We start from the raw sequence: 20,045 nt of genomic DNA on the forward strand, positions 1-20,045 counted from the left end.
GTCTTGACAAATAAACCACCTAATGATTGTAGAGTACTTTTCCTTTATCTCAGAAAGAGACGGTCAAATAGGCGACTTGATGAGTTTCTAATTACTGATCAAAACAGTACCTACCGCCAGAAAACAGATATGGATTTGCCTTAGTCTTAGTTTACTTATGCGTATCTGGTATTACTTATTATTATTGCTTATCCAGCAGTGTTTACTGCTGCTGTTCAAGTGTACTTAGAACAACAGCACCACGAACCTGAGAAGTGGGGAAACTTCCTTGTTAACCACACAATGGCTGTGAAACTCAGTTTTGGAAGAGATCGGGATAAAAACGATCTTCGTGTCCATCAAAGGCAAGAACAGCTGACAAACAACAGATTTGTGAATGTCAGCAAACGTGTTCTTAGTCATATGGTCTGATTCTTTGGGTAGACCTGTGTGGGGAGAGGAGCTGGACTCGGTAATTCTCGTGGGTCCCTTCCAACTCCAATGTTCTATGATTCTAATATGGATAGGTTTCAGGCATTCCCTTTGGAGAAATAACATCAAAGAATGGCATCAGACATAAATGTATATCATCTTTAAAAATGGTATTTTCAAACACGCCACCAAGAGAAACAGAAACACTACTTGGGTAGCATGTTTGTTTAAAAATTACTTTAAAATGAAGTACTGTTCAAACAGCTTGTTTTGTTTGTCCTCCCCCTATTTGCTGAATGCATTTTATAGCACACAATTAAGAGATTCATCAGATATTAACATCCTTATTAAAAGCATTTCTGAGATAAAAATAAGGCTAAAAAATACCAGCTCCTGAAGGAACCGTAAAGGAACCAAACTACACATTGTAAGACATCCAGATACTGTAGCCCTTTAGAGAACACCTTCAGCTGTGTAGTTGAATTTATTCAAAGCTAAAGCTTTTATCACTACAAGTGTTTGAGTAACAAGATTATGACTTTAAAGTCTTATTACCATTGTTATTATCATCACTTTGTGAGGGGGAGAAAAACAGAAGAGTCATTTTTTTATGCATCAGTGTAAATGCTCACATCTTCAGGGAGTGGGGTAAGTTTATTTTTATCCCCAGTAAAAAATAAGTGTATTTATATCTATTTTCAAGCCAGCTGCAGCTTTCTTAGACCAAACTACAGCCGGCGCCCCAAGCCTGAGGCGCCCCAAGCCTGAGGCTCCCGAACTCGAAGCCCGGCGCCCCCTCAGCCTCGAGGTGACCGTTGCGCACGCGCCCAACGGCTGCGCCGGACCGACAGCGGGGCGAGCCAATGAGGTGCGAGGGCGGCCGCAGCGCTGACCAATGGCGGTTCGGGGGCGGGCCGTGGCGGCAGAGGGCGGCCGGCGGGGATGTGGCGGGCGCTGCGCGGGGGGTGCCGCCTGCTGCGGTTGGGGGCTCGGCCCCGCTCCGCTGCCGCCGCCCGCGGCCCGCGGCCGCTCCTCGGGCCGGTGGCGGGGTCCGGAGCAGGAGCAGCAGGAGGAGGAGGAGGAAGCGGGGTGCTGGGGGCGCTGGGGGCGGCGGCGGAGCAGCGGCGGGCGGCAGGTAGGGCGCGGTGAGGGGCGGCCGGGGTCGCCGCCGCCATTTTGTGCTCGGGCCCCTCGGGAGCAGGTGGGGGCAGCCCTTGGGCGCGCTGCTCGGCTCGGGGGGTCCGGGTTGGGAATGAGGAGACTTTGCTCCGCAGAGAGAGCGCTCAGGCAGCGGGACGGGCTGCCCGGGGAGGTGGTGGGGTCACCGGCCCCGGGGGTGTTGAAGGAGAGGTTGGGCGTGGGGCTTGGGGACAGGGTTTGGTGGGTGACTGTGGTGGCAGGGGGTGGTTGGAGCAGGTGAGCTCGGAGGTCTCTAACAACCTGCATGGCTCTGGCAGAGCAGGCTAGAGAAGTAAAGTAAGTAAAAGAAGTGGCTGTCCACTGCATCACATCGGCTCCATTTTTGACATTGATCCCATCTACTTGAAATTTTGGAGTATTTTCATCACCACATATTATCACAGGCCTGCTGGGGCCTGTTGACAAGCATTGTTTTGAAATATTTTTAATGGGCTTGAAACGAATGTCTGTTGAAGTACTTAGGTTTCATTCATCTTAATCATCAGGTGTCTGATGATAATACTGACTCTAATATGTATGAATAAATAGAACTAAGTAAGTTAGCTAAACGAAACCGGGATATTTGCTCTGTCTAGTTACAGGGCATTATTTACGAGGAGCGTGCTTAGTACTCAGCTTTGATGATTTTAAAAAATGGCTTTTAAAAGTCTTCCACATTGGATTGTCAGCATCGGACCAAACTTCACAGTGAGTGACTAGCTTAGGCTATAATTTAGTTCATTGCCGTTTTGTGTTTTTAATAACTTTCAGAGTGGCTGATGCTTGCAATTTAAGAGAAATTACCACTCTCTAATTCTTTCTCTGTTCCAGATACTGCAAAGTTCAACATTGACTTTGTTGTAGCTCTGCTGAGGCAAGAAAATGCAAAAGACATCTGCGTCATCGAAGTGCCTCCAGAAATGAAATACTGTAACTATTTTATCGTTGTGAGTGGATCTTCAACACGGCATCTCCATGCAATGGCAAATTATATGATGAAAATGGTAAGACAGCTCCCACTGCCCTCTCTAGGTTTTTGGGACTAGTTTTAGGTGGAGATGCTCTGAAATTAATTTCCCTGGGTTTGCGGGTGTACAGATACACCAGGAAAGATGAAACTACTTGTCCTTATGCCATTTAGTTCCGAATACACCTACCAACTAACTGTACTTTACTCTTAGTGACAGTACTCAGTATGTGGAGGTTATATTTTAAAAACAGCCCTCTCTGTATTTAGAACGCTGATGGCAGTAGCACAGTTTGGTGGCTAGAATGAGAGCATCCATCAGTGATGTGAAATGGTGCTGGTGACTTGTATCCATGTCTGACTTCTGTCCAGCAAACTTCATAGCTGTTACCACTCACTCTAAAGAGAGATGAATACTCCCCAACTCTGCAAAAATACCTGTGTACTACAACAGTGTGCTCCCTCTGGTGGCTGCAGGAACGTCTCTCCCCAGAGCAGAGCCTCTGGGGAGAGACAAGGGGTCTTCCTGTGTGCTGAGAAACTGGGAAGCTTGGCTTGCCTGGTGTTAAGAGTTTTGTAGGCAAAAGTGAGGTGAAGCATGGCAGGTGCTGGGGCAGCTGGCTGGCTTTGATGTTACAGTACTTAAAATGTCACAGGAATGGCAAACTGCACAGCGAACTACCTACCTTGCCCCAGCTGAGATTTTGCAGTCCTGCTTTGAGTTTTGTTCTCCCCTCTGTCACAGTTACTCATAGCCTGTAAACCTGTATGCCAGCTGTATGTTCTCCATCTTGCAATGAGTGTTCAGAGCACGCTCTCAAGGGGCAGGAAGCTTGTTTGGACGCCTTCCTCATGACACCAGGTCAAACTTGTTTTCTCCCCACCTCCCCTTTGCCATTGGGCATCTCCGTTTCTGCATCCTTAGCTAGCCAGCACAAAACACCTAAAGGCATCTGAAACGAAGCAAAACATGATGGTAATGGCAGTCATGGGGAACCTATACCTTAGGTTTGAATGCTTTTAAATAAATGTGAAGTATTTCACTTCCTGCTGTTGCTTCTCTCCCAGTACAAGCTTCAGAAAGAAGACAGTGATCCTCGTGCTCAGATCGAAGGGAAGGAGACAGATGACTGGCTGTGCATTGATTTTGGTAAGTATTTGTGGATCTGACCTATATGAAGTTCTGCATGGGACCTTTATTAAGGACACATCTCACTGTGAGCCCTGGCTGCTGTGGAGAGTTGAAAATACTCTGCTGTTTTGGAATTCCGGTTGTTTTTATTGAGTTACTAAATTAATTTTCACTAAAATCGTGGGCACTGAAAAGAAAGTAGAAACTACTCATCAGTGGCTAAAACAGGTCTTAATAAATTGAAGATAACAGTAGCAAGAAAGAAGCTACTTCAGTAAATTCTCTCATGTTTATATGATCCCTGGGCGAGCTGGGGCTCTCTGTACGCTGCCTTAGTCATGAGCTGTTGAACAGACTTCGGCACTGTCTGGGTCATTCTGTAGTGCTGGGTAAAACCACAGTCTAAAAGAAACCGAGTTCAGGTCCTTGTTCTTCACGTGTGAAACTGTCTACACAAACATGAAGACTTTACCTTCGAAAGCATTTCACCTTCACCACTGTCTCTGTAATCTCACCCTCTGAAAGAGAGAACGTGAATGCGAGTATTTTCAGACTTATCTGATGGATTGCCCAGAACGGTTCACTCCCTACTGCTCAGTTGTTGTGGATTTCTGTTCCGTGCAGGTAGCATAGTGGTGCACTTCATGCTGCCGGAGGCACGGGAGACTTACGAGCTGGAGAAGTTGTGGACTCTGGGTTCCTACGATGACCAATTAACGGAGATGACTCCACAGTCACTGCCAGAAGACTTTGTTCTTGGGCTGACTTCCCAACAGCAGTGGGAAGGGTCACCGTCTTGTGACAAGAACTGAAGGCCAGCTGCTGAGGTGGCGAGTAGCAAGAGAAATGAGTGCCTTAACAGACACGAGAGGCAGTGGGCTTCAGTGGTGACTCAACCATCAGTGCAGTTGGTCAGCACAAAACGATGCATTTATTGGATGTGCCTGGGTAAATTGCTGAAGGAGTTACCAGAATGTGAGAACGAAGGAACCATATCACAAGGGAGCGTCCTGGGAGAGTCACTCCCTCAGTGGAGTTTGAAGTAGAAGGCTCTTCCCTGCTCCGTTGCAGCTTACCCTGAAGCGCGGGCATTGCCTCTGCGCTGATCATTTTCCTAGTACCTTTGAAAGGCCTGCCCGTAGTGGCAGTGCATGTGAAGTACGTGTCCTGTGAGAAGGCCGAGTGCTGCAAGGTGAACCATGAGATAAACAGTGCAGTTTAGATGAGGTTTTTATTAAGCCAGTTGCTTCTGGTCATGTTGAAGCAAATCATGTGCTGAGTTGAAGGAGGAGAGAAAACATAATGGCATTACTGAGCGCATAAAAGAGCAGCAGTGACAAATAAATGTGTCTTGAATTAACAGAGCAGTAAGTCACTTCTTCAGCCAAGGCCAATCTGTTTTTAATAACAATAATAAACTGAAGAGCTTGAGCTCTGTGCCTTCACATTAAAACATGCGGCTTGCTTTAAGTGTGCTACTGGCCCATCTCTGGGCTTTCCTCTCACCTCGTTTCTACAAAAGGAACAGAGGCAATGTGCTGTGGCAGCCTAAACCTTCAGCCCCTTTGAGGTGGGGGAAAAGTTCTGCAGGAAGCCCTTAGCACTCAGCATGACTTGCTGTCAGACAGGTCAGCAGTAGTTAGAAGAGCTTCAAGTTGGTAAAAAAAAACTTGTCTCTAGGTAAAAGATGATTTTTTCCACTCCAGGACAGAGCTGTCAGCAGTAGAGTAGAATCTCTTCTTGAAGCTGGCCCTGCCATGCATCAGGGAGGAGGAGCAGTAGCTGCTGAGGGTGGCCACCTTTTACCCCATAACCTACTTTAAGTGCTGACAGCATCTTGTCCCTACATAGCAGCTGCTGGTTGCAGTGCCCAGAGAAAGTTTTTTGTGTTTGTTTGGTTTTTGTGTGTTTATTTTTTTGGGGGAGGGGGAGCAGTTGGGGGTGGACTGGGCTTTGTAAACAAAGAACGTCCTCTGCCTCATTTCAGGCTGCTTATGTTACCCTCCTGTGTCTAGCCCCTTTCAGGAAGAACTGCCTCTGAGTTCACCTGCTTTCTGCTAGAAGGCACCAGATAGTTCTCCAAATTCAACAAGGAACGTTTATACAAGGAACACAAAATAAAGGTGTTTGTGGTAAACTTGACTGTTAAAGATTTGCAAAACACTTCATGATACTTTGCTTACTGCAGACTTACTGCAGAGTAACCCAGAGGCAAGATAACAATGTCTCTTTTACAGAGAGACGGGTTCTGCATCTGGCATGACCGCCCAAGAGAGGTGTGGACTGTTCCCTGAAACCATTTACCTTTTCCTGCTGCTACTGAAGGTGCGCACTGCTGGATGAGTAGAGGCAGCTGCAGCAAACATGATGCCATTACATGTTCCTGCTGTACATTATGTTTAGCAGCTGGACCTACACACAGTATGCTGTGTCTCCCAGAGAAGGGTAACAACAGGGGAGTCCAGAAAAGAACAGTAAGGGATAGGGAACAGCTGTGTGATCAGAAAAAGGTGTTTTTGTGTGTGTGTGTCATCCCTTTCCAACTGTAAAAATAAAAATGAGGAGACAACAAGCACTGAAGAGTGTAACTGAAGTTACTGTCAAAGCATATTGTGAAAATGAGTTGGCTGAAACAGTCGCTAGCTGCTATTAATCAGAACTTCCAGCTCAGGAAAAGCACGTCCTCACCCCTCAGTTAAAAGAAACCCGTACTTTGTACCACTCTACTGCAACTCCCCAGCCAGGTTACCAGCCCGACTCACTGAGCCTTTGGGCTGGGACCTTGGAATTAACAGAGATGGTCTGGCTGCTCGCTCCTGTGCAACACTAACCCCCTTTGGAAAGAGAAACATTTGCGAGTGTTTCAGTTCCATGGATAAGTTGAGCCTTGTAAAATTATTTTAAAAACTAGAGTGGTTGGTCCACTACAGATTCCTCATTCAGTCCTCTTGCAGAGGTGCATGCAGGATCTCTTGATGATGGGATGAAGAGGAGAAACAGTTCCCAATGTGAAACTTGTCATACCACACAATTTCCCATACTGCATTTGAGTAACTTGGGTGTTGAGCAGTGTTTGGATCCATAAATTGAGCTAACATCTGTTACAGCCCAGCTTGAGTGCCTACTCCCTGACTTCTTACAGTCATTTAGAAATCCCGCACCCACGTTGAGCCTGTGTTGTCCTGCACAGCATACATGCTTCAGGTAACGGAAGCTAACACAAAGAGCGCATGCCTTTGAAACAGCAGCTTAAGAATAAAAGCTTTGGAAGGTTAGAAGCAAATAAAGCATCATGATTAAGCAAATGCTTAAGAACAGTCAGGGGCTGAGCTATCACAAATGTGTCAGCAATACAGAGGAAGGCTCGAGGTATGCTGCTCAAAGGGCAGGGATGCCAGTTCTGAGAGGGTTTCTCAGCATCAGCATGGGACAATGAGCTGCAGCTCCCTGTGAAGTGCAGAACCATACCAGGCATTATCTATGTGCATCGTGCCTTCAACTCCCTCCTTTTAATGGTCAGTCCCAGTGAGCGAGCTGTGAGGACAAGTAGGAGGGTGCAGGAGTTGGGAAAACAAGCCTGGTTTTCCATTCCACTATAAAGATAGTTAAATTATTGGTGAACACAACCCCAGTTCCCCAAATCCCTCCATCTCAACCTAAAGCATTCAGTTATGGGTCTAGCCTAAATCAAGAGGAGGTGCCACCTCCCCCTAGCAGCTGGGGAGCAAGCAGCAAGTTTCCACATGCTCCCTGTGGCTGGTTCTGCCTATCTACACTTCCAGGGCAGTGTTCCTTACACAGCTGCACCGCACAGAGCACCAAAGTAAAGACTGGGTAAAATGCAGCCAAAAAAATGTAACTACGATTCAGATCTCACTTCAAGCCTGTTAAAAGATTCCTTCACGTTTGCCCTTGGTCATGACTTGAGCACGCGTTCCTTCCAGAGCAACCCAGCCCAGCTTGTCTGCAGGAGACACACGGTGAGCTAAGGGCTGTTCCACAGACTGCGCAGTGGTAGTAGACAAAAAGATGAGGAATTACAAGCCACAGAAGTCACTGCTTGTACTGGAAAGCGCAGACATCGTAACCTGGCTGCTGGATGCCTGTGGGTGACCGTTCATTCCTACCCGGTTATTACAACAGACAGAAAACCAACCTGATCAAAGCACCACAGACACGTGGAGCAGTCAGTCATTATGCCTCATTAGTTTAAGAAAACACCACACAACTTTATCTGATGATAGGAGTTAAACTCTTTATTCCATTCAGAGGCATCTGGCAAGTGGAGCTGCATTGGGGGGCACATTACAGATGAAAAATGATCCATACTTTGTGGATATTGAAATCATTTACAGTATTTACTTTCTAGCTATTCCCAAATACTCCAAATTACCAAGTCTCATTGAAAAGAAAAACATGATTTACCATACTAAGTCTAGAAATTTAAGAGATATGACAGTATTTAAATCAGTAGATGTAAATGCAGCGCCTATTTGTAAAGTCATTTTTTATGGAAAATAATGAAGTCAAATCCTTCTCAAATGTTAAGAAAGGAATGTCAGACTGACTTAAGCCTCAACAAAAATTAAAATGCTATGACTTTTCATACTTCAGTAATTTTAAATTCATTGTAAGAAAAAAAAAATTATCCTAAAGGCTAGATGAAGGTCACTGTCAAAAAAGGAAAAGAAATTCATTTTTCTTTGCTAAATCTACAACATAAGTTTGTGGTTTTTAAACCAATTAGTAAAGAAGAGATGCAGGAAAAACACTTCAGACCATTTTCAAAATTATCTAATCTGTACAACAATGATCTTTGGGAAAATTATCTAGTCTATGTAGTAATGCCTCTATTTCAACATGAACCTAAGAGGTAGATAACAAAATGATGAAACAAATGTTTTTGCTCGTTGTGCCCCTCAAATCAGTGCAGCATGGTGATTCTGATCATCTCATGCACAAAAAACATCACAAAAAAAGGTTCAGAGGTAATAGCATGGCTCTGTCGACCACACACATACAGGCGCGCACGCGCACACACACACACACAGCAGTCTTTATGCACCATGTGTTGCCACATTTTTTTTTTTTTTAAACTGAGGTAGACTGAAGTTTATTGTAGAAACTTGAATGTGTCACTATTACCACAATCATCATTCAAATTACATTCGGAAATTAAAAAATTTGGTAACTTTCCTGTTATCCCTGCCTTTTGACATTTTTTTTTCTTCTCTAATGGTTGGTTGCAGAACGTGCATAAATCCTGCTGCATCTATTATAAGCCAGGCTAGAGAGGTTGTTGTTTTTTTGTTTGCTTTTTTTTCTCGTAATAGTTTTCAAAACCTTCAAAGTGGCTTAGTGTGGCCCATAACAGCGGCTGGATATGTAAACTTAGCCTTTCATTATCTTTCAACGTGATCAAACACTGTTTGACCTTCCCCCATCGTGGTAACTGAAAGCAGTATGATGTGATCTGCAGACAGCAGAGACCCGCGCGGCCTCACATACGCTCTAGCAGATCGAGTGTTCTATCAAACTGAAGATGAAGCTTGCTCTTTGAACAAAATGGCAAAGTCCAAATGGGCTGCAAATGGTTAAATGTAGCATTATTAGGTAGTGATGGTCAAAGGCACAAAGGGTTCATGCATTCAATCAAGTAGCACAAAAAAAAAATTCAGCCTCTTGCAGCCTTCTAAATTTTTCCCCCAACCCCAGCCTCTTGCCATCACTTCCTTGTCCTGTTCCCAAAAAAGTACCGTCACAAACTTTTTCATCCCATCTTAAAAGAAAACTAAACGGCATTGCTGCTATCAGAATGTTGGCATCATTCACTATCTTTTGAACATTCACTGAATTTTTTTTTAAACAAATGATGGTGTTGAAGCCCTCAGAAAACCTGAGGCTATGTTTTTTTTACCCACCTTACTCCCATCAGCCAGCAGCTAGAAGTGCTCTACTATATTTTCCCCGGTAAGTCTGTAGTACTCCTGGCTGGTGGCTGATCAAATTTTAATTTTTTTTAAAAAAATAAAATGCTCAAGAACTATTAGCTTTATAAAGTATACAAAATACCAAAAAAAAAAAGCAAAAAAGGAACAATTTCTCATTGAGGTACTAAATGCCTGAGGTAGTTTAGTAAAATGCATATTTATCTTTTTATGCCCTGGCCAACACCATTCAACACTTCCCTTAGGTTATTCATGGCAGTGTTATGTAAAAATGCAACCAAATTCTTTTTAAAAAATGCCACTTGTTTCAACATTGGGACTAACACTTAAACTCTTGTCGATACCCTTGCTCTAACCCTAGCCCACCCACAATCCCACCCTCCAAATGTGTTTCTTCTTTTACAACTGGACCTATGAGAGCAATGCCTTTTCTTTTTTTCCTTTTTTCTTTTTTTTTTTTTTTAACCAGTGAACTCAGAAGAGAAAGCTTCATTAAACCAAGTTCTAAAATTGTTGGGGAATAATAAGAACAATAAAAAAGACTAACGAGTTTATGTTAAATTGTGAGAATAGAACAAAAGGGAAGTGAAGGGGTCCTTATTTTAAAGCTGGGTTTCAAAAGTTTGAGAGAGCCTAAAGAATACATTCTCAGAGACAGCGTTCAACGGTTGCCTGGTCCTCGAACAGGTGATTGGCTTGGTGGATCTTCTGCATATAACTTCAACAGGTGCTCACCACCCGTCTCTCTGTTGCACAGTCTGTCTTTGGTCTGGCATCTGTCTCTGATGGGCCATTTCCTAAACCTTTATTTCCGTCTTGGCTGAGGCTGTCCGCTTTGCAATGTTTTTTGCTGTTGCTGCTGCCTTCTTACCTGAGCCAGTATTTCCTGAATTTTTCTCTGAGCAAGCTGAAGGACAGAAAGAAGAAACAACCCATGATGATGCCATGCTGCTTACAACAGACCCTGTAGGTGCTACCAGGATACAGAAAACACGGAGTAACTGAGTCCCTACTACTCACTGATTACTCACTAGATAAAATACACTTTGGTTAGTCATAATGTAGTCCCCAAGCACAACTTATTTTAAACTTCTGCTTTTTCCACCTACCACAACTACCTGCGCAGTCATTTTTTCCATCTGTAATATAGAAAGCATGAGCATAGGAAGATGACTACCAACAAGACTAACTGAAGTTCCAGCCTAATTTAATTTTATTCCCTGGAGATACTATTTTGTATTTATAGGAACCACTGCTTCACTGGAGAGTGAACTAATTTTTCCGTACACAGATTCCAGAAGGTTTTAAGTTTTACAGAACTTACCAGCCTTCCCCATCTCATTTCTAAACTACAAGGCACCTGCAGCAACGTGACAAAGGAATCAATCTGAACTACAAAGTTGGGTGAGGGAAGGGATCTTGTAATCCTTTTCTTTATGGCATTCAATCAACAGATTGGGAAATGTGGACAGATTGCACACACACGTGCATTTTTTGCCAGGTTCTACAGGCTTACACCCCTTTCATTTGCACCTTCAGTCCAATCCCAACCTGGGGTTTCTTTTGTGTTGAAAGTTTTAACAGTGCCAGAGCCTAAACACATCAATGGGACACTTACAAGAAGATTGTTTTAGGTACGTGAGAGTGCAACATTGCTATAAATTTTTCTCATAGGCACAGGGAAAATCTGTTGAGCAAGGCAATTAGAGAAGCCTGGCAAGCAGTGCTTTCTGTATCCCAAACAAGTGTCTTCCATCCCGTGGCTCTGCACACAGACAGAGAAGACAGACCATGGAAACATCAAGGCAACGTAGAAATTCATTCCAGTCCTACCTGGCATGCATAGAAGTGACCAGTTATTTTCACAACCACCTGATCATTTTCATCAGGTGTCTGGTCACGAGGGACTACAACTTCTGCACTTGTCAAGTTTTGAAGCTCATTTACCTATAAATAGACAGAAAAAGTCAGATAATCTTGAACAATCCAATATCCCACAACATGCAAACCTCAAATATGCTGCTGGCCATAGAAACATCCTCTAAGTTATGGCTAAAAAAAGAAACCCACTACAGAAAGCATCTTCATGCAGCAGTGTACTTTGCAAGATGAGCCTCGTCTCTCTAACATAAATTAGCACCAAGTTCTCTAGGTTTGTAGAAGTGCTTTAAAGACTAAATACAACACAGAAGGTGTTAAATACACCACCTAAAAAAGCAGATAGATGCCACAGTGTTTGCAGTTGAGTTTACAAGCCTAAGGTCGGAAAACTCGTACAACGTATAATGTAAGGAAAAATGAATGTAGAAGTATTTATAAAAAAACAGCTTCCACAAGATGGAGAATGATAAACAGAACAATGAGAAGCATCCAGACTATTTTCAGTAGCCCATCAGCTTCTGTATTGTCTGATTTACACTCCCTTTGTTTTAGAACAAAATTATATATTGCATTATATAATTCAAAAATATTCTAGATGGCCAATTTTTCAAAGATTTTAATCCTTTAATCTCTTAATACTGCAAGTAATAAGGCTGCCTCCTGACACACAACTTCAAGACCCCATTGTACTCAAGGATGGGGACCCAAGACTGAATTGGTTTTTTGCTAATATCAACTAGCTCCTGATTAACAAGCGTACGGAAAATAGAAGAGTACCAGCACGCTTGCAGGGCTGAAGATCTCAGTTCTATTACTTTATGCAACAAACTGATCTGAAGGGATGCCATTAGTTAAGACAGAGCAAATCACTGTGTTTGTTTGTTTTTATCATATTGAACATGTCCTAATTTTCTACCATTTTTTAGTTATGCTTTCAATTCAGGACAGAAATGCCACCTGTGGGAATGTAATGGAAGAACAACACTTTTACTAACAAAGCCTCTGACTACAAGTATCTTTGACTACAAGTATCTTTTAAAAAAAACTTTTGAAATATATCATTCTGTGAGATTCTTGAGACAACAGAAAGTTTAACAAATACAATTAAGAAAACAACACCAGCTTTAACTTAACTTCAACGGATTAGCTATTAGTTAGCTAAATCTTTAAGTCTTATATGTATACATACAATGAAGAAACATAACTGAATAACACGTTTTGTTCCAGCTACTTACTGTTTTGCCTCCTTTACCAATAACTCTACCAGCAGCATAGGATGGCACTTTTATATGAGCCTCAAGTTTCACTTCTTCTTTAGGTCCAAAGAAATTTTCTTCTTTAAGTTTTCCATAGATTCTCCCTTGAGCCTGCAAAAGTGTTTCCAGTTAAAGAATGTGCTTACTGAAATCTAGTTAACTTCAAAGAAATTCCACAGAAAGGAGCGTTTTCAACGCACAACCCCGACAAACCATTTTCCCCAATAAATGCAATAGCTATCAACAGCTATTTTTCTGAAGTATGTCTTTGTACCAAACTAGGAAGCAGTGCGGTACAACTTTAAAGATTGCACAACAAACCAGTGAATCAAGGAATTATTTAAAAAAGATCATTATTACTCCATTTTTCAGTAGAAATGTTGCTTTTAAAATAAGCTATTACATCTCTATAGAGGTAAAGAGTAGTAGAGAGAAGAACCGTCTGGCTGAAGCATTTTTTTTTTATTACACCCAGAAGCACAGAACACAGTTAATTGGCTCAGAAGCCTTTTTTTTTTTCTTTAAGGGATGCTAAACTAAAAAAAAAAGTCACAGGACAAAGACTTCACTTACAGCAAGCTGCTTAGTTTAACACGCAATTACAACATATTGCTTAAAAAATAAATAAATCAGAGCTAGCTCCATTTTCTGAAGTGGAAAATTAAAGCTGTCTAGATCTAAATGGCACCGTGGGAACATGATCCCTTCAGCCTGCACACAGTTGCCTTTTCTGGGGAATATGCAAGTGCCAGGTAGCAAGAAGGATGCCCACTGAGACTAAGCCACTGAATCTCGCTGATCTTTAAAAGACATTTATTTCCTCATTGCCTGCCATTTGTCAGGGAATTCCTGAGAGTGACAACTGGAGTTTCATCTCTGCATATCCTAGAAGCACTGAAAGATTAATTCTATTGAGGTACTGAAGAGAGATGCTCTGTGAAGAGCAGAAACCTATGGTCAAAGCCTTTCCAGTTCAGGTCCTTTTTCTTCTCCTTTAAATGAGACCCACCAGTCCTGTCACTGCACACCCCTAAGTGCAGCCACCTTCCCGGCAGGCCACCAATGCAACAGAATACAAAGTTCAGGAAGACCGTGTGAACGGGTAATTAGGTTCAATAGTGGCAGCTTATCTTATCTCACGTCCTCAAGCCTAGTCAAGTTCACTCTATTCCAGAACAGGTAAGATGAAAGACGTTTTGTGACCTTGGAGCTGAAAGTACTTGGTATTTTTGTAGGTCTGACTCCATATAAACAGTTCGGGGAAAAAAAAACAAAACCTGTAGTGTATGGCTTTGGCCTAGGTAGGAGACGCACTATGGGGAAAAAGGCACACATGCATTACTGTTGAATGACAGAACAAGGTGGGATGTTGATTTTAGAAAGACTTGTGGTGTTAGAAATGTATTTACTGTCTTCTCGCTTGTTGAAAGAGTCTTTAAGGAAAGGAAACAACTAGGTTGGCAAGTTCTTTGCAGTAAAACAGTGGCTGAAATATGTTGTCTACACTTGATTCCACTTCCACTGCACATGTCCCACATCCAAAGCTACGAGATCCCCTCTGAATGCTGGCATCTGGGCATGCCTAAACTCTAGGGAGCACTGCAGCAGAGGCTGTAAACAGCAGCATATTCTCACCCTTCTTCCAGCTCCCTTGCTAATAAATGGTCCCGCATACCGCAACGTCCTCGGGCTACTGCAGCTGAGGAAGAAAGGGGTGCAGCCACTGCAGCTACCACTGACATGAATCACACAACGGAACACAATGTAGTAGGGAAAGGATGCCAAACTCACAGGCTCTGCACTGACACGGCCTCTCTGAGAGCTGGTTACTCATTTGAGCAGCAACCAGTCCCTCTTCGAATTGCTGTGCACCCAGACTACATTCTTGTTGTGTAACGAGAGCCTGTGCTCAGAGATGGAGAAGACACTTACACAGAGCTGCGGTGGTGATAAAAGAAAGGACTGAACTCTGCCCATCCCCAGCAAGAGGGCATTGCTCAAGGAGTAATAAAGAGCTATGGGGGCTGCAGTGATGGAAGACCTAAGGGATAGTCCCTCTCCTTCTCGAGGCCTGCATTCTCAGGAACACTGGACAATACAGCGATCCCTCTTTGCAGGCAGAAGCCTAAGTGTAGAGAAGTAGCTGATGTTTAATTTGATGTGGTTTTAGCCAAAGCAGGGGGTGCAGAGAAAGAAGACTTTCTGCAAAGGGTCCAGGCTGGGGAAAGAACTTGGCAGAAGAGCCCTGTGGTACTCCAAGCCAGCATTGTGGAGGAAACCTACGGTCAAGCCTTTGTCTACATGAAAGTCAAAACAAGGGGCACCCAAATCCACTTGGGCCTGCTACTCAAGGGTTCGCTAGTATCTGACAAAGAAAAGGTCCTGAAAAATCCGACCTTGTGCTGATCCCAGGTCATGAAAATGCCTCCTATGTGGAGAACGCCGTGTGACCAAGCCTACATGTACACAGAAAACCTCCAGGAGGCAGAGCTTCTAAGTTATGCTTTGCACTCAGTAGCTTTTCAAATCTATATGGTAAGCAACTGAGCAACAATCCCAAATGCATCCAGATCACTGTTACTCCTGTAAAATACCTGCCCTGATATTTCTCCAAAACTCCTGAAGGCATTCATGAAACTGATTCTAGATATGCCTGAAGTTTGTGTACCTTCTCCCTGCAAGACACCCTGAAGCAAAAATACAAAGCCAAAAACAAGAACAGGCAAGAGAGCAATGCCAGGACATGAACTCTCAGGTGACTTCCTACCTGCTTGGGGCCTCATCTGTGAGGAAATTGAGCTGCTGCACTGAGCCATCTGCACCCCTGTTAGCGTGGTCAACTCCTTTTGGCGGTAACTAGATTTAGCCCTTGGCACTTAAGGCAGAAGGCCGCTCCACAACTCAATTTGAACACAAATGGGATAATAGTGTTGGAGTATCTCCGTGCAGTTGTAGTGTAAATACAATTACAAGCCTTGCCTTTATCTGCAGAGCCACCCAAACAGCACTTTCCAGTCAGCATGCAACAGTAACCTGGGGAGACTCAGTCTCATCTTGTTACTGTTATAACAATTAAACACACTACCCTATTACAGGTACTAAGGCAGGCTACAAAGACAACTGTTGCTCTCATAGCCCAAAAATGAGAATGAGGAATGCAATATGGTCACATTGACACGCTAGACTTGATCCTAACTTGTGTGGAACTGCTGCCAGTTTGCAGATGACCAGAACACAGCCCCTGATGGTACTCATATATTCATGAAATACCTTTCACCAAAAGGAAAGCAAAAATAAGAGATATTATTTACTAAATTTCTGAATACACTTCAGTTTGAACTGAGCGGTTAGATTTCAGTATTGCCCCTTGCAGCACAAAGGCCACTACAGATTGACAAGTTTTTATGTGGCATACCTTAAACTGAGCTTCTGGAGGTCCAGTGATGATAACCATTCTCAGCTTGGCATCTGGTCCTTCAGCAGGGGCAATCTGGAATGGATAAACATAGCTTTTGGTAGCTGTCTTTTGAAGGAATCATTTAAAGCCACCTCCTCCCCGTTTCAGTCTCACATTCTGTTCAAGAGTGAAAAGTTATTCATTACTGCAGCAGCATTACACTTCAGTCACGACGGGCTTGTTCTCTTTAAAGTGCATTAATTAGCTGTAATGAAATGTGGAGAAATTGGCTAAACCATAAGCAAGCTCACTTCTGAAAATTAAAGGCATAACTGCTCATCCACATATGGCAAAATCCCACAAGCAATTTTCATGTGGCTACGAAGGATGCAAAACATGTAGCCTTCAAAAAGAAAAGCATGGTTAATAGGCTGAGATTCTTATCCTTGCCTGCTAACTTAAATAGTCTAACGAGTTTTGCTCATTAGCAGAAGTTCGCATCTGTCCCCCTGAGAGCAGAAGATCACTTTACTGTTGTAACTAATCAGGTCCAAAACATTCCTCCGCACTGGACAATGAGTTCACAGTTTCCAAGGGTTTTCTATCTCCAGACATTTGTGTGACCCAAATAAAAATTAAGCTCCACCAGAGCTGAGACAGAGACGCCTGCAGGGTCTTTAGCAGTTCATGTCACCACAAAAGTAAGATTTCTGTGGGTGTTGTTCTCAGACTCCATTGACATTAAATAATTCAAACTAGCCTCTGACATTCTGGATGAATCTTTTGTTTATCACAACTGACATTTCCATTGTTGCGTCTACTATTACATAGCTGCTGTTGAATGGGCAATATTTTAAACACTACAGGATTTCATCTTAGCTGTTGGCATGGGGATGTTATTCATATTTAACAGCTGTAGTTTATTTCAGACAAATTACCAGTCACCATGCATCATTTTCACTAAAGAATTTTGCTAACCAAAGTTTATATAATTATTCATATTGTACCCTGAGATGGAGAATATATTACATGCTAGTTATCTGGTTTGCATATTTATTTTTCATACCATTTCTGCATTCCGATCGGCTACAGCTAAAAATACACATTCACTTTACAACAGTGCATTTACTCAAACACCAAGATGGGGCATGGTGGTAAGGGCAAGCACAGGATAAATACATTCACTCTTTGGAGCGCAGTAATTTTACAGGGGTAAAATTTTAAGGCACATTTGGCATCAGCTGACTGAACAGAGCTTCGCCTACTGATTTCCATTCCGGTAAGATGGATGTTGTAGTTTGCCTTTCAGTTACCTCAGTTTTTCTTAGTCAAAGTCTGCTTCTTCATTGACATTTTAGGAAAAATGTTTTCCATCAAGTCTTCATTAACTATGCATAAGATGCAAAGATACAAGTGTTCTGGGACATTTCTTGCTTTGCTCTCATCTTGGGATGGCCTGTTCTCCACAGCTGGAGCAGCACCTTGCCGAGGGCTATGAGAGAAGCATGTACCAACTGGAGCATTTCGAAGTCTGAAGGGGCAATCTAAGAGCCTTCAGTGTTAATTCTGTCTGCCTGCTTTTGGAAGGAGCAGTTATATACACGTACAATTATTATTCAAGTGGTGAATTTTTAACTTCTGAGGGAAATATCTTCACATTCCTAACAGAAATGCCTTTACATTGCTAACTTGGGGGGAGTCTTCCATATGCTGAGTTACCATCAGACACCTTCATACACCCAAAATCAGCAGTGCCCATCCCAGCTCTTTCAAAGACAGGAAGGGGAACTGGGGGAATTATTTTATAAGCTAAGAGATGCTAGTGTTCCCAACAGGCCCCAGCACTCCCCTGCAAGGTGGAGAACCTCTGCCTGGCTCTAAGTAACTCTGTCTACAGAAGGCCCATGCCAAGCCTGCCCCGCCAAGCAGCAGCCTCTGGCACAGGAACACAACCCAAGGCCATCAGCAGCCGCGTGCGCCTCTGAAGCACTGGGCTGACCACAGCCTTATGCAGAGCCCCTGTGCATCTGCAGTTTATTTAGTCTTATTTTGTGGCTAACTAGTTTCATCAGATCTACAAAGCTCAGCACGAGCACAAAGAAAATGCATGCGGATGTAAAATGTTTTCATATGTAACTATCTCCAGCACTGCTCAAAACAAGCTCAGAGCATCATGCACAAAGCCTTACTTCCTCCCAAAAGCACGATTACTAGTTTGGAAAGCTAGATGTTACTCCAGCAGCACTCCCTCAAGCTCTTCACTAAGAGCACAGATTCCTGGCTTCGTGATTTATTATTTTGCTCAGAAGTTGCAATAAAGGGCAGGCTGTCAGCACAAGGGAAGTTTAGAAGTTTCAAGTAAGTTTGTTCTAGCTGTCACATTTGACAATTGTTTTCCCACAAAGACAGGACTGCTGCTCCATGTTGTTTGGTCAGAGTTGAATTTGTGTTTTTATCCTAGTTAATAATCTTACCCAAAACCCATAACTTCCGGATTTAACAAGCATATCCTATATCCATACAGTTCCTTTAAGGCTTCATCCTACTTCCACAGAAATCTTCCTCACCTTAATGTTTATTGAAGGAACAAAAGACCAGAGCTTTAAGAAGCTTAATTTCAACTAATACAGGTACATTAAGCACGTTGAGTAGATGGGGTGCCAGCTAGTAAAAGCAGCCCGAGGCCACTGTTAGCCAGATGTGTGAGAAATGCAGGAAACTCCCTTTCCATTAAACTGTCTTCCAAGGACCAACCAACGAACTAGTTTGGACTGGCTCTCAGAGGTCCAGGTTATTCTGCATTTCTCTCCACCCGGCAGTACCCTTCCATGTACCGCTTCATCTTTAGATACAAACCAGAGAGGGAGGGAAGAAATCCATGTGATACATCACACCTCCATGCAAGACAGATTCAATGAAGAACCAACACCTTACACCTCCTTCCATCCAATCTTCCCCACTAAAAGTATGACTATCAGTGCTCTACTAACGTAAACCACCCAGGCAGTATAACAGATATTTAGTACCCATCTTAATAAAAGATGAGATTGGGCAGCGTGCCGGTTCGTTGACTGGCCAATACATTTGTTGGCATTCAGCAAGCCACACGCAATGCTCACCCTCTGGGGTTCTCTGAACATTTTGCCCTGCACACTTAGATGAACACCTTCCAGGATAAGCCAAGCCTCTCTGGCTCCACCAAGCTTCACTCAGCAGAGACACCTCCTGCCCCTTCAGCAGATCCCTGCTCCATAGCCCTCACTGAACAGGCCACATCTCCTGAGCAAAAAGGAGAAAGCGCTTGTTTCATTTGCTCAGGAAATCTTCAGTCTAACAGCAGATAACAAAGCACTGCAGAAAACTGCATGGTTTAGGCTAAGACATTATCATTGCAGCACAGAATAGCAGAACTGGCCATTTTTCAAGAAAAAAAAGCTCCAGCACCTAGAAAAGCTACCTGTAGTTACAACGGTATTCCTGGCAGAAACCCAAGGCTTTCCTACAACTCCTACAACTGCCACTGTTACTAACCCCACCCCTACAGACAGAGGAATCAAGGATTTAACCAAACTGGTTCAAATTCAAACTTATGCTTCCACGATGACTTCCTCTGCAAACCATCTTGCTCTCCCCTCACTGAGTTGGTCAACACAAGCGGGCAGATGTTAAAGCAGGGCGCTAAGGTAATCACGCTGTCGAAATGCAAGCTGAGCCAGGAACCCAGGTTAAAGCAGAGGTTTTAAAACACAAGTGCTTCACTGCGGAGCCACCAGAGCCTAACAGCCCTGCCTGGTCCATCCAGAGCAAAGCGAGAGTGGTCACAGTAGCAGGAGATGTCACCTGTGCAGTTGTTTTTAGGAGGGGAGTTTACCTC

The 20,045-nt window shown here is 43.4% G+C and overlaps 2 protein-coding genes across 3 annotated transcripts in view; one reads left to right on the forward strand and one right to left on the reverse strand.

The window, feature by feature from the left end:
• Nucleotides 1-1,515: 1,515 nt before the first annotated feature.
• On the forward strand, nt 1,516-5,826 carry MALSU1 (mitochondrial assembly of ribosomal large subunit 1; the record flags this gene model as incomplete). The annotated part of the gene is made up of 4 exons (XM_032180652.1): nt 1,516-1,546; nt 2,422-2,594; nt 3,626-3,707; nt 4,314-5,826. Coding segments are annotated over 4 exons (474 nt in total), but the record flags the coding sequence as incomplete, so codon positions are not given.
• A 2,096-nt stretch (nt 5,827-7,922) lies between these two features.
• Nucleotides 7,923-20,045, reverse strand: part of IGF2BP3 (insulin like growth factor 2 mRNA binding protein 3) — a 110,136-nt gene continuing 98,013 nt past the window's right edge. For both annotated transcript variants that reach the window (XM_032182258.1, XM_032182259.1), the window contains 4 exons: nt 16,190-16,264; nt 12,754-12,885; nt 11,471-11,584; nt 7,923-10,544 (listed from right to left, as the gene is read on the reverse strand). In XM_032182258.1, coding sequence (XP_032038149.1) covers nt 10,443-10,544; nt 11,471-11,584; nt 12,754-12,885; nt 16,190-16,264 — 423 coding nt within the window. In that variant the 3' untranslated portion in view covers nt 7,923-10,442. The remainder of the gene's footprint in view (nt 10,545-11,470; nt 11,585-12,753; nt 12,886-16,189; nt 16,265-20,045) is intronic.

This window comes from Aythya fuligula, chromosome 2, assembly GCF_009819795.1.
Source record: "Aythya fuligula isolate bAytFul2 chromosome 2, bAytFul2.pri, whole genome shotgun sequence".
Classification (NCBI taxonomy): Eukaryota; Metazoa; Chordata; class Aves; order Anseriformes; family Anatidae; genus Aythya; species Aythya fuligula.